The 27,575-nt window shown below is 37.7% G+C and overlaps 1 protein-coding gene across 1 annotated transcript in view; it reads right to left on the reverse strand.

Annotated features, from left to right (window-relative positions):
* Nucleotides 1–27,575, reverse strand: part of MSRA (methionine sulfoxide reductase A) — a gene marked incomplete at its 5' end in the record, with an annotated part of 293,726 nt that overhangs the window by 86,791 nt on the left and 179,360 nt on the right. The window contains 2 exons of the mRNA XM_080614754.1: nucleotides 8,097–8,203; nucleotides 23,282–23,386. Coding sequence (XP_080470880.1) covers nucleotides 8,097–8,203; nucleotides 23,282–23,386 — 212 coding nt within the window. The remainder of the gene's footprint in view (nucleotides 1–8,096; nucleotides 8,204–23,281; nucleotides 23,387–27,575) is intronic.

Below are 27,575 nucleotides of genomic sequence, written 5' to 3' on the forward strand. Positions count from 1 at the left end.
CAAGTTTTGTCCTTTTTGTTTCACAGCAGCTCTTAACAAAATATATTTTCATATTCCTATATGCCTGTGTACAAATGATTCATATACAGGCATAAGCCCATTGATACACAACTGAGAGAGTACTTACATTAATATCTGTTGTAACTTCATGTTTTCCTGGGAATGATGGATATGCATCAACACAAAGAGAAATGTCCTGGCTTTTCCAAACTGGATCACTTTAATTTCCACAATCCTACAAAACTCCAGGACAAGACTGATAATAAGATTGATGGTATGGCCCATCAACCAGAAAGCCCATTCTGACCTCCTGCAATCTAGCTCATACTGTAATCAGCATACATTCTGGATTTAAAAGAAAACAAGACTAGTCTACAAGCAATCTGTAGAACTCAATAAAGGAGAAAAAGATCTTGATGCAAAAAGATCACAAGATCAAAACAGACATGACAATGTTGCTGGCTAAAGCATGCTCTGATTTTTCTTTCCAGGAAATATTGACTTGTTTTCCCAAAAGCTGAGAGCTATAGTTGACTAAGTGTCATACTTCAAACAGAAAATAAGACACAGAATTTTCTGACAATTCCTGGGGGAACAAAAATGCTGAAAATAAAGAAACTCCTGAGCCAGATTTTTATTTCAGTTGCATTACTGGAAATCCAAAGTAATTCCATTGATTCCAATGGTGTTGTTCTGGCTTTGCAGCTGTACTGTTGATCTGCATTGTGTCCTGTGAGAAAATCTGGAGACTTACTTCAGCAAACATTAACATCAGATTCTATCTGATGCAACCTCATGAGGGTATGGCAACTGTCAACGCATGATGTAGTACATCTGGTTATCAGCTTGTTTGAATCCAAGTGCTTAAGCGGACACTCCTATATCCAAACCTAAGCAGCATATTTTATAAATGTGGAGTATCTGTTGTTTCCATGTGTCACCTTTGTGGAGCTCAGAACTTCCTGAAGTGCCATTATGTTCTTATATTTGATTTGAAAAACCATTTCAGACAAATTTTTGGCTTTATATTTTAGAGTTGGATAAACAGTGAAAAAGTGTTCCATGAGTACTTGCTTGAATTCTGGCTCAGGCACATTTTTGTCACTGAGAAAACTTAGGGTTTGAATAATGTTGTTTGGATCCAACAGCTTTGCATTAAGGATAAGCAAACTACGGATAGCAGAAGTAATGCTCACAGACTTCACCATGCTCATTAAAAATGTGTCATTTAAAAATGAAAAAACACAGAAAAAAACCAAGAAACTTTTTGATTCATTTTTTAATTTGTATGGAAACTATAAACCAGGCCAACCCCTCTCCACTTCCCCAGATCAGTGCTGACAGTCCCACTATAAGCCTTAGCTTTCAACACATTGCGAGACTCAATACATTGCGAGACTCGATACATCTCAAGATGATTTTTGATTTTGTCTTCCAGAAATTTTTGCTGAAGTCACTTTTAAGGGCTACGTTTAACCCAAAGAGAACAAGATCTGACCCAGAAAGGCAACAGCTAATCATGATCATCTTCCTTTTGCCTTGGCCTTCTTCTAGACTATTTTATCATGTCCTCCCCATAACTAATCTCATTTAAACTAAGCTCCTTGAAAACTTCTTGGACAGAAGAGGAAATTTTTTTACCATGAGAACAACCAGCCATTGGAATAATCTCCCCAGGGATGTGGTGGACTCCCCAACATTGGAGACTGTTAAGACTCAGCTGACAGGGAGCACCCTGGGGTGCTGGGACATCTAGTCCCAGCTTTGCCAAGAAGGTCATGCTTTGCAAGGAAGGTTGGACCAGACGATCCTTGAGGTCCCTTCCAACCTGGGATTCTATGAATCACTCTGATTCCGTAATTCCCTAAGAGAACTATATCCTGTTCCCTGTAAATCACTGTTCACTTAAACCATAATTATTAATATCCTTACCAAATTTATGCTCCTGACATTTAATATGCTTGTGAAACTTAAAGTGCCATAACAGATGCATAATCAAGATCAAGAAATTCAAAAGCCTGAGATAGAAGCTCTTCAGAATGATCCTGTATGCCACTGAACCATTTACGAACACATCTATAGGCTGATATAAAGGTATTTAGCTTTAGTGTGTTGCCTTACCACTGCTATGACTAGGACTTGTAGGACACCTATGCCAGCTGGAGTGGCAGCTGGAGGCCAGTCAGATAGTGTAGGACAACTCAAATGGCACTAGACTCCTGTAGGCAAGTCAGCATAGCTCTTTGTATCTTCATCTTTCGAATCAGCACAGGGATCTGCCTTGAAGATTGAGAATTCATCTGCCTAAGTGTATGAAAACTTGATGTCTAGTCAAATTCAGGATGTTTTTACATTACTGGCGAGGTGAAGAGAGCATACAATATAAAGCAGGAAATGTTTTATTTACAACCCATTCTTGCAGTCAAATCTATTTGCTATTTACATTAGTTTACTGTAGGACAATTTGTAGCATTAGTTTAAATGTCCAACATAAGCATTAGCTTGAAGCACCGGTTTCACATTCACAGTACAATAAAGAAAATGGTTTCTTTGCTGAACTCCATGACCACCCAGATGAAAAAATTACTGTAAAACAGAAAGTATGGTTTCATAATGTTGTTCATAGTCCTAATTTCAAATGCATGATTAGCTATATTTGCAACAGTCAAAGGGCTAAGTGAAACACCCAGCCTTTGATCAAATGAACAGCACATATGCAGAATCAAAAGCTAAAAAAAATCTTGCTTTCTTCAGCATTGACAAAAACAAGCAACATGTGCTGTTGCTGCATCCAGGGGAACAGAAATAGCATGCAATTGGTAGCATACTGCACTCTGCATTGGATGGTGTCACTTCTCCTCGACCTCAGTGAATTTTGAGAGGTGTCCTTAGTCCTCATGCGCTCATTTCCGTTTTCATGAGGACATACACATCCTGTACATTTCATAGTTTCAAAATAAAGACATCTTGATGGTGATATTAAGATGTTTTTCCACCCACAACATAAGATTCTACAGCACAGAAATATAGGAAAAATTGTTAAGAAAAAAAAGCCAGATAAACAGTAAGTATAATATTGAGTAAACTCATGTCATATGTTATGGCTGCAAAGAAAAACACAGCTGACCATGCCTACCATAACAGAATTCCCTACCAAAAAGGTAGAAAAAAATAGACACAGCATGTACCACAAAACTTTATAAATGCATCATATAGATGCATTTCAGCATAAATTCAACAAAGAAATTCAGTTCATGCCATTAGAACTTTTATCTTGTTGCCACTGTTCACACAAAACCTCCTCATCCATAGCTGAATGCAGCTCTCTCTTTCTCTGTAGGGATGGACTTAAAAAAGGTATCTCCGTAGCACAGATGAGTGATTACAAAACAAATAATGGCTTAGCTTATCAGATCAGATTTGCTTATTTTCATAAAAACTACCACCATCAATCAGGAATCAAGTAGCTACTATTCACATCAGAGTGAAGCAAAGATAATTCGATATGTACAGCTCTGAAAAAGACATATTTTGAAGGCGAGTAAGCAGGCGTTACTTTTTTATCAGCTCTATCGTTTTGCTTCAATAACAACCTGCTTTTTAAAAGACCTATTTAACTTTCCCAGCCAAAAAACATGTGAAAAACTGTCTCCCAGCCAAAGCATGTTCTAAACTCACACAGCGATATTTTACATCACATAAATGTAAATTAACTCCACAGGGCATTCCTTGATGCAATGGAAGACTCAAAATCATCAATCCTGTAGGTCTGTAAACAGCCCTTCCTCCAGCCTTGACAAATACAATCCTCACTACTTCATTTCCTTGCAGATTGCTGCTCCAAACCTCATTGCACTGGCCAGGAAACTCCAGCTTTTAAATCTCTTTTCTATGATACCAAATATGAAGCTCTTGATTTTGCAGCTGCTGGTTTTGTTGGGCTGTTCCCCCATCACCTCACAACAAGCTTATGAAACTTGCACAGTACCCGTGAGGCTGCTGAGGCTGCTGTGCTGCAGAGACTGTTGCATCTTCTGAAGGCCAGTACTGTGAGGTACTACTGTGGTGTAAAGTCAATCTCAGTGTTAATTCAGTGTGTTCCAAGATCTTCTGTGGCAAGTTCAGGATTAGGAGTGCTATCATGTTAACTGCAACCACACTGGAAGTTGGCCATTGCAAATGAACTATAGCACTGTAAATCCACAACTGCATAAAATAACATTGATCCCCATTCTTCCCCTGGTCATCCATGATTTAGCATGCAACTGTTCAGGACTTTAACAGTTAAAAAACCCAACAAAACAAAACTCGCCCCTCACACCATTTCCCAAACCCATCACTGTAAAACACAGTAAAGGCCACATTTTTAATGTCTTCATAAAAATCTCAGTATTTCTATACTCCTGTGTCTTTCAGCCCTTATTAATCTCCCAAATTACAATTATGATGCAAATGACAGCAGTTCTCCCCATCAACTTCTCTTAGCAATAACAAATCAGGAGTTTATTACCTCCTCACACCACCCAACACCTCTGTCAAGACCTCAAGACTCGTAATCATTCACAGAAAGGCCCTTTAGTTGCTTTGTGGAAGGATCTTCCCCTGACAGATATTTGTTTTCATAAAAAAGTTATACACCTGTGTTTTGCTCTCTCTGCACAGTGCTCATTGTCAGTGCTGCCCTACATGAAGATGCAGAGACGTTGGTATTTTTTGTGTACTACTTTAATATAAGCCAAACATCGAAAGGAGTTACTCTGTACATTCTTGCAGTCTGAAAACCTAGTGTGTTAGTGCTTGACAAAAGAAATGCTTCAAATGATTCAGAAATAAATAAATAAATAAATACAAACTTCTTCCCACCCTGATTTCACTATTTGGATTATTGCCTAGACAATCCATTTGAAAACCAAATGCAGCCTAGCAACTGTCTTGAAAATCGAGTAACCCCAGGTTCAACTGCGTTAAAAAACTTCAGCTTCAGGCAAACCTGAGGGAACAGCTCATTCGCAGTACTTTCACCAAGCCCTGGCCCTCATTGTATGTCTTTCTGATTACACTTACATTGTGTTACAATTTACTGGCAGCACTACAGTATTACAATATGTATTACCACTAGCCAACTCTGACTGTATGCATTCAGTTTTATCAAGAGCTAAAGACACATGGCTCGATGCATATTCATTGCTGTATTGCCATTTCTCAGCTGTTAAAACAGCTGCATGAATCAGCAACAAGTTTCACAACTTAAAATAGATGTAACCCTGCAGGATACTTGGGCTCACTGTGCATTACGATTCCCACTCGTAGGCTGGTAGGAGCTAAGGACATGGTGCACTTAACTACAGAATTTCTCCACTCAAGCATAGCACTACCCTAAAGGTATAAGCTACATTAGTGTTTCAGTTTGGAGCAGAAGTGTGCTTTTGTAATAAATCTTCTATCCACTGGGACAGATGAACTCATTTTGATGGAGCTATATCAGAAATGCACCAGTGACTTCCACCTGCTAGTAGCATGTGTGCTTCTGAAGACCAAACTATAGCTACAGAAGGGTAAACCCTCCTCAAATGCACATAGAGCTTTCTGGATCTTCAGTACAAAAGGTTTTGTTCTGCAGATCTGCTCCTTTCTGCCCACACTGACTGCTGAACGGAGACAGAGCTGAACACGGCTGTCTGACTTCCACAGAGGAGCTTGCACTTCCGGCTAGCCTTTTTGGAGGAAGGAATTCATGATATAAACTTTGGGGTTGGATGGCTTCTACACTCAGTGAAGAAAAATGTTTCCTTAAAGTTAACAGCCCTACCTGCATACGAAAAGAAATCATCTAGCAAATACGTATCTTCTGTTCAGAGGCCATTCTGAGCTCTCTTCCAGGTCCTCAGCTAAAACATACCATCCAAGAGCACATGCAAAATTATCCAGTGAACAAACAAATAAACTGCATTTTGGTTTTATTCATTTGCTATGCCAAGAAACTCTAGAATCACTCATACATATTGCAGTTATTGTACTTCCAGTATTTGTTAGTTGTTCCCCTATTTGGTGCACGCACCACTGCTGATAATGGAAAAATCTAGTGTTACGCTATCCCTGCATGTCTTTATCTGTCCTCACATGCATAGATACGCATGTGCCACTGCCAGAAGAGCTTGGTATTTATTTTAAATTACTGCAAAGATAAGGAAAGTGGCTGTTTTACATTAAAATAATGTAATGCAAAACATTTAGTATGAAAAGGGATTCCTGAACATGTTGTTTGCTCAGTATGTTTCTCATACAACCATGCTACTGCTACTGCAATACCACAGATACTATCGTAGATATTGTTGTTAACAATACATAGAAACCACATATCCTATAGGAATTTCAATATACATTTGTTGTGTTTCCTTAGCTGGTGACACAGACCCTTCTTTCCCCCTACTTCAGTGCAAAAACAAACTCTACATGTGATCACTTACAGAGTTGTGCCTAATTATATAAATGTACTAATTATGCATACTTTTCAAATGGTGATAGACTTCAAAGTAGGTAAATTTTAAATTGTGCCATTAAGGAAATCTATTTGATGATGGGAATTTCTGTAATATCATATTGCAATCTCCTACATCATAATTTTGCTTTCAAGTCTGTATTAATTTAATGACAAAGAACAGCAGAGAATAATAAGAGTTGGGAAAGCAAACTGAAAGCTGTAAGATTTACAATGTGATGTTGGTCAGCAGATGCTAACAGAAAGAAACAAAAACAATTTAGAAAAGGAATGGATCTAAGGTAAACAATGAGTAGAAAGAAGTTCTGCATCTTAAATATGAATACTAAACCTTCAGAAACCACTCAGTTAATAAACACCTGCCAGACTGACTTATCCCCATGTGTTCAGCTACTTACGAGAAAATATATATATATGTCACTGAACACTTAATTTACATGCACAGTTATCACACTGCTAAGCACGACTTGCAAATTAGTTAATGCAGTTCAGAGCATCTCTTTGCATGCAAAATAATGCCAACTGTATATAAACCAGCTCTAAAGTGCACACATAGCTCAGCCCACCAATGTCATACACACATTTAGGCAAACCAAACTACTGCACAAGACTTCAGCACATGCACCTCCTTTTTGGATCTTGGTAGATGCTTCTGACTGATAACCTCACTCTCCAAAAAAAACAGTTGTTTAATTTTAACATTAAATATACACCAAAACCCCATGTTCATTAACATAATACTTGAGTGAATTCATAGTATAAATGAATGTATGAAAGCTGATATTCTTTTAGCACTACTTAATAGTTACTCTCTGTAGAGTTGATGTCCTAGGTGTGTAGGTTTTTTATACAAATTAAAAGAATTTATGTATCTCTGCTGCAGAATCTGAATCTTGCATTGACAAGGCCACAAGGCAGATTAGACAGCAATTGCAATGCAGCAACACGATAAGCCACTAATCCTTCTACCTTTGGTTAAATAATAGCTTATGTGGCAGGGAAGAGACAGAATCCATCTTCACTGAAAAACAGAACCGTGTATAGAAAGGTCGATCTTCTCTCACACAAATTCTAGTGTCAAAACAAATAGTCAGTAAGTCAGGGGCTGTCACATTTAACTGAAGACATTTATGGAATGGCTTGATAGAAGCATCTTATAAGCAGCAGGTGGATGATTCTGAGTTACCAAGATCAAATATCAATCAGGACTTTCCCCCAGTGTTCAAGAACTCCTGGGTCTGAGAGTTTGGATACACTGTTCAAAGTGAAGGGTCCAGATACACTTGAATAGCTTTAAGATCACAGACTTTCTCCTCTGGCACACCCACATAAAATTGTAAAAGAGATTAAAAATATCTCTGCACAAGTAACTATTTTTCTTCCTGCATAGCTATAAAATGACTCACACACACAGAAAAAAAAAATCTCATAAAAGTTGGAATTTAAAGCAAATACGATGCAAGTTCAGTAGTGGAATGAAGAGGTCCAATAGCAACGCAGAGACAGTGCACAGCACAAGAAGAGATTTTGTGATAATTGGTGACATCTTTGACCTCTGCTAGCATGTGAAGCAATTCCACACCCTTCCCAATGTTACCTTTTGATATTCTTCCTTAGATCTAAAGGCAGCTTCCATCTGTTCAGGAGAATATGTGTAGATGGCCGAGCGATACTGTGTGCCAATGTCCCCACCTTGTCTCATTCCTGGGGAGAAAGAAAACAGCACACCATAAGGATCACCCTCCCTACCTAACTAGGCTGCAGGCCTAAGTTCAATGGACCTAAATTTAGGATGGTCTATACACCTGGATTAGCACAGTCTCTTATGTGCATACTCAGTAAGTATTTTTAGGAAGTCCAAGTCTTTCCTTCGTTAAATAGTCCTGAAGAGATTCAACTCTGATATCTCCTTTTAAATGACATGCAAATGCAATGTGAGCATTTCACATTTTGGTAAATCATACAGTAGTCAAATACAGATGTAAAACCTTAAATAATCAAGCTGCAGTTACTGTAATCAAGGTACTCTCAAATTATTTATGTTGAACCATGCAAATGGTTACAAAAAAATAAAAGTTTATTTTACCAAGTGCTTAAAAACTTTCTTGTGCGGGAGAAGTACATCTTAATGGGAGAAAGGTTTGAAACACCCTTGGAGGTAATTAACTATTCTTCTCTATTCACAAACCAAGACTGGTATGCATGTATTGCCAAGTTACCTCTTAAGTTATCCATTCCTAACAGCATCTCTTACGAAGCTCTCAAATCTGAGCTCCAAAGAGCACTCTGATAGAGAATTGTGCTAGGGAGAAGGTTTGGATAAGGCCTGACTGAGTTAGTACTGTTACAGAGTGAGCAATGCCTAGGAACAGCAACCCTTTCACAATTTTTTTTTGAGTTTGGGAAAAGTAGAAAACACAGGTATATATGCATATATCTATTTAATTCTATTTGCAACCTACACGTGGATAATACAGATAGCAAAAGTATCTAATACTGTTTATATGTGACATTTTGAAAACAAAACCCTAGTTATACATACCGATAACTCCTTCAAAGTATACCATAAATGAGTAATTCTGGTAATTAGCCCCTTTAATGCTGATGTATGTAAATCCCTTCAAAAGACTAGTTGCATGAAGTTGCTCATGTATGAATTTTCAAAATATGGGATGGCTATTACCTACAAAACTATAAAATAATGGGCCAAAGCAGAGAGAAGATTACTAACCCCTTAGGTGACTAGTTCAGGCATGGTTTGGCATTATGTTGTTCTAGGCAGCCACGCTGGCCGAAGGCATTGTTGTCTTTCATTGCTATCCACTCTCCTTCCCCCAGGCAACAATGCTGCAAGCCAGCTCTGCTGTGGATCATTCCATAAAGTCAAAAAACAGCCTTAGAGAGGAGCTTTAGCATTAAGAATGGTCTGGAGGTGCAGGTTTGCAATTGCTGTTTCCCAGTTTCTGTCTTTCATACCTAGTTCTCAATTTTGCATTCAAGAACGTAACTTCTGGCCTTCCTCTAACAAAAAGTATTCAGCTTGAGTTTGTCTGGTGTTGCATATGAACTTGGATGAGTTAAGAAGCTGGAGGTTCTGAAGCAGACTCAGACTCGGAGAAGCAGACTCTTCTCAAATGTCTGCAACCCAAGACAGATCGGAAATCATCAGGATTTGTCTTTTGACTGCCACCAGAATATAGAAGCCCCTTTGAAGATTACCATCAACTCTCAGGATTGTAGAGATGAAATGGAAAAAAACTTGTACACCCTGATGCCCCCCTAGCAAAGGGCAGAGGGTAGAGAAAGAGCCTGTGATACTGGGGGGGGGAAAGATGCTACCAACATAATGCTACTCATTAAAACATGATAACTTTTATCCCTCTTGCACTTTCCAAGGAAACAGACAAATAGTTTAAAGGATAGTACAATAAACAAAATCTGGCTGAAACAGTTATGAACTAAAAGATGCAGAAATATTTTAAAATATGCATTTGGACAAAAATTCCACTCAGTGACCAACAGTATACATCAGAGATGTGATTACAAAAAAAGTCATAGAGTTTTCTGATGATTTTGTTTATTTTTTAACTGCTAAAGTGTTCCATTATTACACACGAGAACAACAACTACCTTCTTCATCAATTCTTAATAGTGTGGTCTGCAAGGCAAAGAATATTTTGCTCATTTCTTTGCAAGTATTTTAGAGTAGTAGGGAGCTCTTGTAAAGCCAGTGTTACTGAATAGTAAGGCACAAAATTAATACAGGCCAGTAAAGCATTAGTTTTGTTATGTTAATGCTGATTGATGTTTGAGCTTAAGCATTAGTATTCAACAAATCTATTTATTGCTTAACAAACTACTTAACCAACTAAGGAGTCAATTACAAAAATCTCTGTAAATGGGGGATCACTATGTAGTATACCAGCTTCTAGCAAGCATTTCAAGAGTATGAGTTTCGCATAAGCTTATGTGTACAGTGCTCTGAGTGAGAAGATAAACAAGATTATTTAATATATGCACATGCCACCATTGTATAGCAATAGGGAAGTGGTCAGCTTAATTTATTGAAGAGAAGTTTAAGAGGAGAACTGACTCTGATTTACAGATACAGATATGATATAGAGAAACACCCTGAGAAATAAGGCTCTTTAGTTTTGCCAATGTTGCCTAACTATGTAGGCCAGTTTAAAGTCAAAATATACAAAATCCAGATGGGAAATAAGGCAACATTCAAATAGCAAAGAGCATTTTTCTGTGGAACAATGCACCTAAAGCCATATCCCTTTCCTGAGGGCTTCACATTAAGGATATGCATTTTCAGCAAAGATATACCAAAGCTCAAAGAGCTGTACAAGGTCAGTGATAAAATTATGAAGTCAAGGAGGAGGTCGGACTGTGCAATAGTAACAGCCCCTCCTAGAACTCAAGTGTTGCACTGTTAAACCATCCACTAGCTATGAAGAAGATTGAACAGGTACTCTAATTATTACCCCAAAGTGTAGCTTTAATGTGATCGATCATCTAAGCTAAAATGTCATTCATTTCTCCACATTACTTAAATCAATTTGTACCTAAATCTCCCACAATCAGTAGCTAATACATTATGTAAACCACAAAGACTACAAGATAATAAAATAAGTTCCATGCGTATAGACATAATCAATTACTACTGTTGCTGTTGTTATTTCTAATATACCTCACACGTACAAACTTATTTCTTAAGGGTCCATCACCGATTTTTTAAAACCCTCTGGCAAGTCTTACTTGTTAAGATGCACTAACTCAATGAGTAGCAAACAAGGCAAGAAATTCAATTTACTAAACAACTGTGGTAGGATGATTGAGCTTAATAATCTTGTCTTTTTCTAAAAAAATAAAGTCTACTAAATACAAAATTATCTCTGCCTGGCTATCTAAAAAATCAACAATGTCATCTGCACTTAAATTTCCTTCCTTTTCTGAAATTACCTTCTTATTTCATCTATCATGGCATTCTGTCTCTCTCCAATAATATCAGTCATATACATTAGGCTTCTGAAAAGAAAATATAAATAATTAATTTAATAAAGATGCTAAACATATGTGAAGATACTTGGTACTGCTAAATCAAAACACATTCTTACAGGAGATTGATACCATTGATTCTAGCTGCACTGGATGCACACAAGACTATGAAAAAGTCTTCTGAGACATCTTTGGTTCCACTGAATCATGGAATGGTTTCCCAGTGCCAATCAGAATCTCTATAACTAGAAACAACCAGGCAGAGTTGTGATGCAAACACAGCCTGGGTGATTTACTTGACTTTTACTGGTGAAGAAGGTTTAGAGCAGAGACAAGTCCTTGAGTTTCACATCAGGCCTTCCAGGATTCCAACACTAGAATACTCGTGGCCAGCTCAGGGTTTTCAAGGTCACCCCATCTCATCTGGGTGTACTTTCCACATGTTAGTGGTACAAGACAGTAACTAGCAAAAATGTAAATATCCATCTCCCTAACAAGGTGATCAGGAGCACATCCAACAGTTGCAGGAACAAATATACCCTGGAGTCAAAAGGCTGGCACTTGCTGTTGATGCCTGAGACAAAGAAAAGTGGCTGCTATGCTGAGAATGGCCATAAAATCTTTTGTCAAAGAGATATTTAGATAGAGAGGCTGATTTTAGAAGTGATAGAAAAGCACAGAATTTGCAACCCTCTAGCAAAAGACAAAAATATGTGGTTTTGGATATAGCTGCACAGTGCCAGAGTATAAGCTCAAAGCCTGTGTGAGAACTGGACAGTCCTTGTAAGCTCTTGTGTCTGGAGAACCAGTGAGAATGAGGGCATCTGGAGCTCTAAATGTCTTTAGATCTTGGGCATGGATCATATTTACGAATTTCACTTTGGCTGACCAAAGCAACTCTGCGGTTCTCAGCCTGGACCACTCTGGAAAACATAAAATTTCCTCACTGTGCCAGCAAACAGAACACCAATTAATCAAAAAATGCTGTCAAGAGCTGAGCATTTGCTCTGACTTTACATGAAACAAAAATTCTTGGCCACGGGAAGGTAGATGGAGAGAACAGGGAACTGTTCTGCAAAAAGGAACAATTGCCAGGTTGAGATGGCCATGCAACCAAGCACACTGCCATTGGGAAAAAATGTTATTTGGCAAAATGTAGGTAACAGTCAAACAAATGGCTCTAAAAAGCTCTCTAACCTCTTTGATATCTTCTAATGCACCTGGGTAGGAATGACTTCATTTTGGTCTCTCACATATTTCGTTCATATTTCATTGGCATCAAAGTAATAAATACTGGTTCCCCCTTGATTTGAATGACTAGAATAGATTAAATCATCCTGGTTCTATTCAGCTGGTCAATACTTTTTGCTTCATAGTTTCTATACCTTGTCAAAACTACAGTGTATTCTTGGCAGGGGCAAAGAGTTCCCCCTTTAAAGCAATTATACAGCCATTACACTATAATTTGGGTTTCTGTTGAGATGCATCTTAGGTGGGTCGCTGTCCTTCCTGTCTAACTCCAGAGTATATTGAGGTCAATAAAAAATAGGAATATCCACAGCATTAATAAAACCACAGATTTTCCAGTACTATGCTGGTTTTATTTTTTGCTTTAGAAATGGCAAACAACCAGATTTGTTTCAAAACAGTGATTGTTTAATGCATTACTTACAGAAGGCTAAAGCAAAATATACTTTATTTATTTTAGTGGCTAAATCAAGGATTTCTTCTGAAGACTCAACCCTCTAATGCCTTGAAAGTAATACTTATACAACACTTCTTATCTTCTCCCCATTTTAAAATAATGAAAAAATGTAATGGCATCATTTGTCAACCTTGCTATTCTCAGAGGATCCAAAGCATAATGGAGATAAATGACTAAGGTCTGTTAGACTCTTCTGTGTCACCCAGTGAAATTTTAAAGTTCAAAAAAAAAAGTTCAAAGCTCTTATTTTTATCATAATTTTTTCTGTGATTTATAGACTTTTCTGCAGCTGTCACTTATTTTCTTATTCCTGCAGAAACCTGATACACTGATTGGTCATTTTCTTTTCCCCAATCAATCCTTGCTGAGTTAAGACTAATAAAACTCCTTCTTTCAGCTCATCATATAATTATTTAGTAAAAATCAATTGCACCATGTCACCCTGGCTTGATGTCATCACTCACTGTAATGATTACATCTATATAGCTTAAAAGTTGCCAAGGGAAAGTAAAACTCTTTATAGCATATAATTAAAGGAGAAAAATGTTAATAGAAGAGAAGTTAGTTACAGTCCTGTGGATTGAGAGTTCTTGATGAGTTTCAAGGTGCCAGGGAGCAGGAAGGATAAATGAAAAATAAAAATGTATCTTCAGAAGGTTACAATACATGAATGAGCTTGTACATATTAGAGAAAACTTTTGTACTGCCAATAGAATGAAAGGTTTACAAACCTTTCAATATACATGGGTTTCAGTGTCAAGGAGGAAACTATACTTTTGGTCTTCCCTATCTGGTCATCATAAAAAAAAAAAGAACTACATTACCTAGCGAGGTGCTGGAACAAGCTGCCCAAGGAAGTTGTGAATGCTCTATCCTTGCAAGTGTTCGAGGCCAGGTCGGATGGGGCTTTGAGCCAACATGGTCTAGTGGAAGGTGTCCCTGCCTGTGGCAGTGGGTTGGAACTAGATGTGCTTTGAAGGTCCCTTCAAACTTAAACCCTTCTGTGATTCACCATCACCACATCACTCTAAATTAGTATGGTCCACCCTAGCATCTGCTGGGAAAAGTCATCCAAGCTAACAAGAGAAATGCACTCAGGAGATTCTTCACCTCCTTCTTTCAGCTGGAATAAATCTCTCCCGCCCCACTACATACACCAAAAACATTTCTTGAGCTTTGCTCTCTACAGTTTTGGCAGCCTGCCTGTATTTAACATGAAATAAAGGGGCAATTTTCAGAATGCATAACTCTGCAGTGGTAGGTTTTAAGTTCAATCCAGCAAAATGCCCACAACTTTTTCTGCTTCCAACTTTTGTCTTGTGCCTGTCCACATGCTAGTTTGTTGGTTTGGGGGTTTTCTTCCAGTAAAAAAGAAACACAAACACCACGTATATTTCATGTAGGTTAAAAAATACAGCTTTCGTGTTCGCTGTTCAGAGACATTCCTGTATAGTATAGCAGGGACTGTCACTGAAAGGGTGGTAGTATACCTGCATAGGCTCCATCTCTGATCAATTATCTTTGCTTTTATTAGCATTATTACTATTCAATAGTTATAAAAGTCATCACATTGCTTCTCAAGATAGTTCAAATATTTTCTAAAATTAGGAAGTCCGAATGAAGACTTGGTTTAAAAGAAGAGTTCTCTGGATGGGAATGAAATCTTTAACAATATTTATCAGTGCAGATGGAACTAAGCTTCCACGCTTAGGAAACCAAAAGTTGACCAAACACAGGTGTTAACTGTGTTGACTACATTTTTACTGACAATCATGGGAGCTGAGACCCTCCATGACTACAGAAGCGTCTAAATTTACGTGATTATCTCAGTCTTTACCCATCATTTTCAGTGATGGCTACAGCTATCTCAGTCAATGAACCATCATTGACTCTTTTCTATATTGACTAGCTGGGTTGTGATACTTACAAAAAGCTGGACAACTACTGATCATGTGCAAAAATATAATTAAGGAATATAGAAATCAGATCAGGTACTACATAGAATGGAATCACACAGATTTGCTGTTGTTTTCTTTATGTGCCTTCTCATTTCTCTTCATTTCTCTGTTTCTCACTAGTGTCTTGCCTAAATTTAGGCATGTGTTAGCACCATGAATCTAAACCTACTATGAACCACCAGGTGTTACTGCAATAGTAATAAAAATAATTAGTGATAACAAAAATAATGGTGGTGTCATTCACTTTTATCAGCAGATAAGCTCATAGGCCACTGCTCTCTCAAAACACAGACAAGTCTGTTCTTATAAATAAGCAAGAGAAAATTACAGGCAGAGAAAAACAGTCATTCACTGAAAATATTGTTGTTTAGAAGAGAGTCAGCTTTGACCTCTTGTACCTAATTATACATGAAAACAAAGATTAAAAGCCGACTAATAATCACCATAAACTATGATTAATGATGCCATGCTTCAGCGCCTCAGATTTCTAGACCAAAGTACAAGGAAATTCACTAGTGGGTTATTTAAAGAAGAAAAGAATGGTTTGAATTACTTCGGCTTGACTTTGTCTATTGCTTTCCTTGTATAAAAATTAGGAACAGTCCATCAAAAAATTCTGCAGAAAAAGACCTTCTAAGATTGCTCTTTTCTAATTCTATAAACGTAATGAAAATCTAGATGTGGTTATTCACTCTACATACCTATTGACTTCAGGGATATTTGAAAGCTGCTGAAGACAGTTCTAAGCGTTGAGAAGTCAAAATTTTCCTTTTTTACAAATCAACAAACCTGAATTAAATGAATTAAAATGAAAAAAATGAATTAAAATGAAGACTCCCTCCCTCATCCCTCCTCTTCCTCTGCTGTTACAAACGTATCTATGCTATAATTACGAAAATCCAGAAATTATCCTGAGGAAGGCTGTAATAGAATAAAAACATTTTCCAAAGTTGTTCTTACAGGTGTTATAAACAAAAGGAATCATAGAGTCACAGAATGGTTTGGATTGGAGGAGAATTTAAAGCTTATCTAGTCCACCCTCCCTGCCATGACCAAGGACAACTTCAACTACATCAGGCTGCTCAAAGCCCCGTCAAGCTGACTTTTAATGTTTCCAGTGACGGGGTATCTACCACCTCTTTGGGCAACCTGTACCAGTGCCTCACCACCCTCATCATAAACAACTTCTTCCTTACATTTAGTCTAAATCTACCCTCCCTTCAGGCGAGTGGTGGGTTCATGTTTCCCACAGTGCAAGAGTCACAGTGTCATCTACAGCGGCAGAAAAGATTGATGCCACGACTTTTTTCATCTTCAAGGAGCCATTTTATTACTGACTGCAACAATACTGAAAGATAAAGTTAATTTTAGGTAGTTCTGGGGAACTGTTTAACACATCATTATAAAATAAATAGGCTGAAAGTAGTTTAAAGATAAGAAGAAATCAGAGCCTAGAAGGACTTTTGCCCTTGAGCCAGAATTGATTCAGCACCACTCAGTTCATAATGCAAACTATTCAGCCATCTCAGCAACCATTGCACCAGCTAATAATCCCCTTCGTTAAAAAAGCTGCAGAGTCAAATCTCAGCTTCTCACTGTGATATGGAAAAACAACATCTCCTAAACTAGAAATATAGGTCAGAAAAAGTCTAATTTATATGGTTAAGAAGAGTCTAATAGAAGGTCTCTAATAATAGAGACCTAATTAATTAGGTCATGACAGCTAAATTCCTGGGGATGCAAAGCAGCCTAACAATATGTATTTATTTTTAATGCATATTTACTTCTAGAGAAAGGATAAAGAATAGGAACAACATAACATTAAGCATTGAACATCATGAAAGAAATGAAGTTGCATTCTCAAAGCGCAATACTGGTTAAGCATCACTGGTAAAGACCATCTTTGCCACTTTGCAAGAAGTGCAGACTGCAGGTATTGATGAGGTGATGATGGGCAAGGGACCACTAAACTGGTTGTTGGTGGGATGGGCCAACATCAGTCAGCTATGTGCCACCATTGATATTTCATTGGAAATAGCAGGAATCAGAACCTGAAGGCAACAGAATACAGTCTCCTATCAAGCAACTCGGATCATAGTTCTACTGTTGATTATTCAGTCCTACATGAATACATTTATCTTTATTGTGTCTCAGCATATCGATTTCCACGGCTTTTTTAATTTATCAACACAGAGCTGTGTTTTATTCGTTTCCTCCAAGAGCCTCCTAGCAATATCTTTACCACAGATTTAATTAGCATCCTCTCCACTATATCCTCCAAGTCATTAATGAAAATATTGAAGAGTATTGGACCAAGAATGGCTCCCTAAGGGGTTGGTAATTTTATTTTGAATATATTTAATATGTCTGGTGACAATAGATTTTGTATTTCTACTGTTTTGTTACACCTTGTAATAATGCTGAAACCATTGGGACTCTTAATAACATTTGAAATACAAGACAAAGGTGTTCTGTGCTTTAATCTGAAACTTGCAAATTTCATTCAAATTATAAAGGGAAGAGAGTTACAGAAATGTAAAGAAAAAAATCAAACAATGGTTCTATCTTACATTAAGAGATTACTTTTTTCCCTTTAAACTTTCAACGAAATTACAAGCCTGTACAGAATACATAATGCTGGTTTAGGGTCGCTTTAAAGTTTTTTATGTGTACAGCTGTTCCTCCACTGGTATAAGTAGACACATCTGCTCATTAGCAATACAATGTCATTTCTAGTGTCTGATTTTAATTATTTGCAGATGATAGATTCCATATGCAATGCCTAAAAAAAGTACAGTCCTTCAAAACTGTTGAGAAATAAATATACCCTCTGTAACTAAAATGGGTCAGCACAATGAAAAACAGATATTAATCTGGAGAATTCATGTATCAGCACTAAGGCTAAATGTCAAACTGTTTGGAAGGTCACAGGGAGGAGAAATGGCTCATACATATCTTCTTTACCGTGGATACACAAGACATATGGACTAAGAGACATTCTGAATGAATCTGGCAGGTGATGAGTTTGTTGTAGTACAGATGGTCCTCAACTGCTGGAAAAATATCAGTTCTGCTTACATTTCCTGCACAAACACAGGCAAGATAAGGACTTCTTCATGACAGAAGGGAGGAATGAGATTACTTACCAGCAACATAGGTTCTTTGTAAATTTGCACTCAAAGAATCAATAAGGCTAGAAGAAAATTTCCATAAGTTCCTGGGCAGCAATGGCCATCGGTGCCTTCACCCTTCCACCCCATTATCAGAAGGCAGCCAGAACTGTGGAGGCCTGGCTTCCTCTCAGTTCCTCCCAGTTAAGCAAAATCCCAAACAGAAAGCCAGAAGCAGCAATGAAAAAGGATGGGATTTGTGTACATGAGGGGCCCACTCCAGAGAATGGTAGTTGTACCTAAGTTATTTCTTGTGGGCTTGGAAGGATCAGGTACTCTTGAAAAATATGGGGAGCAGAACTATCAAAGCAAGAACCCGTTTTGGATTGTGTTCAAGAGAGAAAAGATCTAAAGGAGACAAGTAGAATTTTCATTTGCCCCAAACATGTTCTAAGGAGAAATAAATAGGTTTTGGTTTGTCTTCTGCTCTTCTCCTGTACAGTCATTGAAAGCAACAAGGAGCCCTTTGGACTGGACTGAAATCTCTGACAAACAAGTAGGACAAACACACACAGGGTCAAGGGAATTATGAACAGTAATATGCTTTACAAGAGTCACATTTGCACAATGACAAACAAACTCCTCTGATATCAGATAGATTTTTCCAAAGGGCTGGAGAAATAGTTTCTGACACCGCACAAAGAGTGGCCAGACTTTCTGATCAGTTAAAATATGCCATCTTCCTCCCTGACCATAAGCACAGTTGGGTTTTGCAGTTGGCTCACACACTATAGGACAGTGCTAATGCCAGAAGGGTGGTCCCACCAGCAGTCATGCTCCTGGCAGCTGAAGTCCTGGCTGAAAATTACATTTCACTTCAATTCATGCAGGGTTAATTTTCAGCTTGATCAGAGAACTTTGTGACTGACAATGTCAACACAAAGAAAGAGGTTGTATCCTGCAGACAGGTCAGGGAAAGAGAAGAAAATTGCCCTTTTCCCTAACAGTCAACTCAAAAATTAGCTTATAGCAATCATGGAACTACTGGTTGAGGCACAATACAGACAAACTGGAGGTCTGAAAATCCACATCCCTCTATACAGACAACATGGAGATGCCAACAGAACCACTGCTGGAGTGCAATTTTAAGGTGTATATATATTAAAAATCTGGAAGGGGCTGAGGATGACCTCTTTAGTGCAAAAAACAAGGCAATACGTAATCTCTAAATCTTTATAAACTTTAGAAAAACAAGATTATCTACAAAGTGAACAGCCATATGATTCTTTCTCAGTATTTTCAGCATTTTTGGTATTTTCACATTCATTTTCTTTTCTGTATCAATGTCAAAGAAGCAAACACTTGAAGCACTTATAGAGCTATACATACCAATCCTCATATAGACAAGATCATTCCCAGGAGAGAAGGAATGCTCATCTGTGCATTATAGGCTGAACAGGGATGACAACCATATGTCACTTGGCAGAAGTTGGGGGGTTTGTTTGTTGCTTTTTCCGTATACCAAATGTAACGAATTATAAAATAAAGCCTAAATTAATAGTCAAGGAGCACTTTATCACGGCCTTACACTTATGAGATGCTCATCTGAGAGAATCTCCTTCAACTCATAGATTGTTTGACTTGATCAAAGGTTCTTGTTTTTCAATAGACTTCTGTATAATACTCAGACTCAAGAGCTTCATGAAACAAGAACCAGGCTGCCATCAAGAGAAAATTCGAATCCCAGTGAGATGACAGTCTCATCTTGAAGGCAGGAGGCCAACTGTTCAGAAAGCAGGAGCTTTTGAATATCAATATATAGGACTTCCAGTTTGTACACTTAAGCAACTCTGTACCATTTAGATTGACATTTGAAAGGTCTTTAACTGCAATAGAATGTACATATTTGATGTTTAACAACATCAGAACAATTAGACAAGTCCATAATTGCTGTTGGGGATAGGAAGGCTTAAATGACATTAACTCAGCTTCTAGAGAAAAGGTAAGATAGTGCCACAGACAAAGCTTTCAGACTTTTGAGTGAGCACTATACTCAAGAAGTCCAACATTCTCTGCCTATGCTAGACTTATCCAAAGAGTGTGCCAAATAATTTATCTGCTTAGTAAAAAAACTTCTCTTTGACAGATTGAGTCCTGCATTACCGTAAGGCTGGCTAAATAAGATTTACTGCGTGTACATCAATGAACCTCAGGAAAGGAGAAAAATACCATAAGTGAGAGAAATAACTCTCACTTTTTGTATCTATACATAAAACCACATTTCCCGTAGCAAGTTGAAGACAGGGAGTAGACACAAACCAAGGCAAAGAAACAATTCCACCTTAAAGATCTTCTACTGCTCAAACCTGAAAGGGTACATAAGCATAACATCCCCATCTTACAAAACAACTTGAAATTGGGACCTTGTGGTTTAGGTTTTCCTCAAGCAAGAAAGGTGGTAGAGCTTTGCAAAAATGAGCTTTGCGAAGTTCTCAAACAGATATTAGCATTAAAGAACCATAAAAATACATTGGTAAAGCAACCCGTCCCAAGTTTTGGATATGTAAAGTCTTCAGAGAAAAGTGCCGTCTGCTCTGTGGATAGTTATGTACTCACAATTTGCAAATTATTACAGAAGAACCATTTGGAAATTCTACTGAACCAAGCTTAGATAAAGGCTTACATACGTTCACACCAAGCACTACAGTGCCACACAGATGCCTGAGACAGTTGTGAATGACTTGGGTATCTACACAGTTCAGTGTCATACAGAGATATTAGCTCACATCCCAAAAGGAATATCACCACATTAGTGTGGCTCTGTGCCCGGGCTAATTAGGTGATGTTTCCCCAGTTGTCAGAAATCAAAGAGTGAATCATACATCTGCCAGCATCCAACCTTCTTCTGAAAGCACAGACTGGAACTATTTTGAACCTCAGCTACATGAGAATGCAAGAGGAATATGAAGACATAATGTCATCATTTTACTTTGTTTTAAAGCCAGAAGTAATGATAACTTCATCTGATCTGATCTGTTATCACAACTGCTACACTTCATCCACATTGGGTCCAGCATATGAGCTTCAGTCAGCCTTAAGCACTGAAGTCCTTTAGAGACTGATCCTATTTCATGTGTGCCACAGGGAAAGTCCAACTATACACTCTCAAAGCCAAAACTGCAGACATGGCAGATGACTCATTAGGTGGTAGTTGCCCAGATTATTTCAACAGAAATCCATTCCTCATACTGCTTTGGAAGGCAAAGAATCCTATAGTTCCGCTTATTAGTTCCCAGCTCTAGCACTTGGGATCTGCTGAACATGTGAATAAGACACACAAACCAATTATCCCAACATAGGATTCTCTGCTATATCAAAAAACCAGCCCATTACAAAGAAGCCAGCCTCTGGTGGTGGCTAGTCTCTGACAATCCGAAGAAAAATTAATTAAAAAAAGACCTAAACCCAACTACTGGTAGGATAGGGAGAAAATCTCCTTCCTGACCCTTACAAGTAAGCCACAAAGGCCCTGAAGCATAATTTGAAGATGGTCATTGCCTTAATTCAGAGCTGCAAGTATTTCAAGAATGGTGTAACTTACTCTGAACACAACCATAAAGGAAGAAGTTGAAAAGGGAGGTTCATAAATCAACAATACAGGCCACCACATGACACATGGATACATAATTTTTTCTTATGATTCAAAAGGATAGTGCTGGAAAAAGACACCAATGTTTAATTCACTAAGAGCTGTAAAACTATTTTATTCTAAGGTAGAACTTCTCAAACTTCAGCTTTCAGCTATGGGAATTTTTTACGGCTTTACCAGTCATTGGGTTGTCAACCTCACTACAAGGTATCTGCTCCTCTCATATGCGCCTGTAAAGATTACTTTATCAATTTTTTTTTCTCTTCAACTAGTTGAACGTGTTTATTCAGAACATCAGGCCAGTTTTCTAGGCTCTATGTCCTTTTTGTGTCCCTTCCTCAAATCCCCAGCAATATTTCAGTGTAATTACTGGTATGTCAACACAGAAACTGCACAAAATGTTCTGATTTTACTGACTGCATAGAGAAAATAGCTTCAAACTCCTGACTAAGGCTTCCCTTTTCATACAGGCAGGAGTCACAACAGCTAGCTTTGTCTTCGCATTGTGCTCTGGGCTCACTGGAAGACACATATCCACAATAACCACTTTCTCAGAGTTACTGTTTCCAAGGATGTTATCACATTTCGAAGGTATTATCTGCATTTTTTTTTTTTTTTTTGTATCCAGATGTAGTAACAAGTGGCATAATTATGATAGCTGTTAAAATACTGAAATGAGTTACTGAGTGTAGTGTTTCTGGGAAATGGTAGAAAGGATGATGTTTACTGAAACTATACAAACATGTAAAATGTTTTCTCAACACAGTTTCCCATTTATTTTTGCACAGATGTGTGTAATGTCATCATGAAGCCTCTTCCAAGAAAGATAAATTAAATCAAAAGGTTTGAATAAAGCAAATAACTAGAATGCTTTGGTGGTGCCTCTACACTCCATCTCTTACCTCATTTTGTTCCCTTTTTCTAATCATAAATGATATTCACTGCCATTGAAAAATATAAAAAACAATTTTTTTTTATGAAGGATTAAAGGTCCTCTGCACAAATAAAATGGCCAGCTCTGAAGCTGCAAAGAAATATGCTTTAATTTAGAAGAGACAAAAGAGAGCATTACAGAACAAATTGTCATAATCAAAGTTGAAAAAAAAAAATCTATTGTCTACTGTGCCTCTCTGTGGGAATTTTCCCAGCACAGACAGCTGTAAAGGAGGAGGGGTATTGTGCATTTCTGTACTCTCATTCTCTCTCTCCCTCTCTTTCTCTGTCAATAAATGTCTGCAATCATATTCTTGAGCTCCAGTGTGATTTCAAGGTTCATCTCTTCCATGCAGCTCAAACACTAATTATCCCAGCTGTAATTAGTAAGATAATTAAATACTGGCTCACTCATCACTCTACCTTGTGTCGGGTCATGATTCTCCCAGAAGACCTTGAGCAATTCCTCAAAGCTGATGTTTTCTGGCTGATACACTACTCGTACAATCTCTGCGTGGCCGGTTTTACCTTTAAAGACAAAATAAAATCAGGTGTTACTAGTGAGAATTAGCTAGTGCGTGTCTGGTTTTTTATATCTGAGATTCAAAGCACAATCCTTTGTTTTTCCTTTTTTTTTTTTTTCCTAAAGGTGTTTTGATTTACCATCATTTACACTTAAAAGCCTTTTTATACAATATTTTATATACTTGTTAGCTCTAAGATCTTTGCTAGTTTGGACAAGGCCAGCATGACATAAATCATTCAGAGAGGAAATAAGATATTAGAGTGATGTCACTACAGTAGTTTGTCAGCTTACAGAAAGAAGAAAAAAAAACAAACCAAAAGTAGTTCTTAAATATTTGTAACTGACCACTAGAAAAATAATTTAAAATATTCTAATTACAACACTGAAATGTGAAAACTTATGTGTCTAAGCTGTCCTGACAGTATAAACCCAGGATTCATTTCCATCAGGTAAGATATGGATAAAATAATTTATTATAAAAACAAATTTCAAGGGTGTGTTTACACAAGATCACACAAACAATTTCAAACTATTTCACACCATCCAAACCACTGACGCTAGTGGGCTTCAAAAAGAGTCAAAGAGAGCCTGACTGAACTTTATGGCAGCAGATGAAATTTGTGGAATATTGACAGGTGTTGCAGCACGTTAAAACATATTATTCCAGTTTTCTAGTTACATCATGGGTATGGCTTTTTCATTCCTTATGTGCCTAATCACTCACAATATTGTTGAAAGATCCAGCTTCACAAAATATGAAGGATCAAGCCAAACAATTCACTTCAGTTGTAACTAATAGATTGCTGAGTTCTCAGACATCTCAGGGTGAAAGTCCATCACACTGAGTGCTACATAAGGATTTTATATTTAAAATCTTATAAATAGTGATATATTATGTCTTTCACAATTTATATATGTAGGCGTATTTATTGTCATAATATATGCATGAAACTTACCCCATTCTTCAGTTACATCAAACTAAGTAAATAACTAAAAAAGCAAACTGCACAGCCAGATCTGGCTTTTGGTGAGGACATAATAAGCTTCTTTATCACACGAGGCCAGTATTTTATTTCATTTATGCCAGCATAAACTTCAGATTTACCCAACTGACTTCAATAGAACAGTTTAATTTCATGCAGTGCAACAACCAGATGAATCCAGCCACTGATGGGTTCTGAATTAGCTGTCACCAAGCAAGAAAAATCTATGAGTAACTTGAGAAGTGTTCAGCAGAAACAGCAATTCAGTACTGAGACAAATCTTAATTAAAAAAAAAAAAGTACAAAGAAATAAAAAGGATGCTAAATTACATTAAAGAAACTTAACAGGGAAAACTATGACAGCATTAGTTAATGGGGCACCTGAAATGAAGAAAACCTAAATAAGGCACAGAGGGGTGGGCTAGCTATTAAAAGGGATTTGAAAGACTGGGATTAAACTTAGTCTGTAATGCAGAGGAGTAAAAGGCAACACATCTGGGATATCTGTAATAAAAATCTTGATAAAATCAAATTCGTTCATATCTGAAGTTCTTCACAATACAGCATAGATACGCTGTCTGAGATTAAAAGACAAAAAATATACAGGTTTCATGTAACCTGCAGCTAAAGCCATGTCATCCTGTCCACCAGGGAACTCCACAGGCAAATCATGGCCCAATTCCTCTTTTACATGCACCACGCCTACCGAAGTCCATGGAAGCAACTCATTACCTGCAGTCAAATTTGGATGGTATGTTGGCAGAAACGGATCATACATTTAGTAGAATGTAAGTCAGAGATAATTGGCTTAATGAAACAGTGAAATGATCTTTCTATATTATGGCATGCAGTGATAGCCAGCTTAGGTCAGGGATGGAATTTATTCCAGATTTCACAGCTTAATATGGACTATCAGTGAAAATAATGGTTTTTAGCCTTAGCTTAAGTTCAAGTAGGGACTTTTCCTGTTGCTTGATCTAAAGGAGAGCAACTGGACAGAAGTCCCACTCCCGCAAGCCTACACTGTATAACTGAAAAGAGATTAAGGAGTGGCTTCTGACTTTAATTCCTTTTTTTGTTTTCTGGTTTTGGGCTGGGGTGTTTTTTGTAAGCCAATGCAAAGCTTACGAAAGGTTCTTATCACTCAGGAGCAAATTGCTTGTCTAAGATGACTAGCTTTAGATCACAAGAGAGTTTCTTAAAGAACTTCAAAACAACAGAGGCATTACCCTTCCTCTCAATTGAAGCAGCAATTACATCTTGTCAACACTGTCTGCTCTGACTAATTCATAAGTTCAAAGAATCAGCTTTCTTCTTTTCCACTGAAAAAGGAAATAATGGTGCCATTTTGAGAACTATAGCCTGACCTTGAGAAAAAATCCTCAGATGTGTGGCTAACAGACTGTTAGAACCTAGAGCATATTTAAAATCAATATTCATCCTCAAGGAAAAGCAAGGAGGTAATGCTACTGGTCCCATCAGATTCACCTCTAATTTTCCCAAAGCCTTCCCACAATCCAGTGGATTTTTTTTCAGAATATGGTGTGGCCATTTCTACTAAGAACGATCTTAGTCATTTGTGGTGAGCATACCTACTACTTGCTGACAATTTCATGGAAACTATACCAATTAGCTGGGTACACATGAGCGAACAGACAGATAAAAGACTCTGTGAGGAACAGAATAACCACATTTCCTAGAAGCAGCACAGTGAGAAAATGGCAACAGCAAAAGAAAAAGAACAAACTCTCTATAGGTGCAACATGCCCCACCAGGATTCAAAAGATACCAGAATGTTACCTTTAGTAGCATGTGGAAATGAACAGCTCATTGGTGCTGAATATGAGTCAGCTGCAGCCAAAGTGGCAAAACGGAACTTAAATTGGGTTCTCCCTGTTGATTTTTAAATTAGATATAAGGAATAAATTCTTCCCTGTGGGGGTGGTGGGGCTCAGGCATAGGTTGTCCAGAGAAGCTGTGGCTGCCCCATCCCTGGCACTGTTCAAGGCCAGGTTGGATGGGGCTTGGAGCAACCTGCTCTAGTGGAAGGTGTTCTTGCCCATGGCAGGGGGTTGGAACTGGATGAGCTTTAAGTTCCATTCTGTGGCTCTATGGTCTTCTCATTTCACTTTTTTTGTTAGGCTTAAGTTTGACTATGAAAACAGAATAATTACGTTTCAGCTTGGATTTCATATATTTGGTACACTACAGTGCTGACAGAAAAGCGCTGAAAGCTAACCATTTCTCTATATTGTAAAAAACAAAATAAAAATCATTGAAATATTTCTAATCAAATCTTTTTTGTAGGATTTCTTAAAATGGAGAGGCAGTAATCAAAGAAAAACAATAAACCCCCTTGTTCTAAAAAACTGTATGTCTTTTACCAAGAAATTTAACAGGCTAACACTGAACAGCTGAAACAATTTTAAATGGTCAGTGATAGATGCTATTCTTTCAGTGACACTCAGCTCTTCACCTTAGTGCCTTCTTCAAAATTTCTCATGAAAGGTCCATTTATATTAAGTCAGAGTCATGGTGTCCTCAGTTCTCCTATTGCTTTTAATTAGCTGATATTTAATATTCCACAGCGAAAGCATGCTCCCAAAAGTTCCAAAAGTTTTAACAAGTATGAACATTTCTAGAAGTCTTCTCCTCAAAAAAGCTTAATGTTTGAACCATGTATTTTTAAATAATTTATTTAATCACTAAAAATAATTTCATTTGCTGTTAGCTGTGCAAATAGAAATCCTTTATTTATAGGTGCCATTATCGGATTTCCAGTTATGGTGCTCAGTTCTCCTTCAGCTTTAGAAGGAGCTTAGCCATTGAAGAACCTTGCTGCAGATGATAAGACTTTATTACACCATGGCAGAGAGGGCTGTGTGCCAACAGCAGACTGTCTGTTTATCCTGTATCCATTTCCCACTTAGAAAACACAGCCAGTCTCAGAGGATTAGCTACAGTGAGCTCTTTCAGTGGGGATTCAAACTCTGGCAAAAATGTTTCTGTAAAAAGTAACAGAAAAAGACATCTGAGTGACACCTCAGTGCTCTTTTTCAATTTTTTTCTTCCTAATAGTGTTTAGATTTTCACCTTCTTAATCATCTCCCAGGTGAGTGCCCAAACCAACGCATTATAGAAGCGAACTCATTCTTTTTAACTTGCTGTATTCAGTAAGCATTTAATTATTTCCGACAAAGTGGAACAA

Source organism: Psittacula echo (assembly GCF_963264785.1).
Source record: "Psittacula echo genome assembly, chromosome: 4".
Classification (NCBI taxonomy): domain Eukaryota; kingdom Metazoa; phylum Chordata; class Aves; order Psittaciformes; family Psittacidae; genus Psittacula; species Psittacula echo.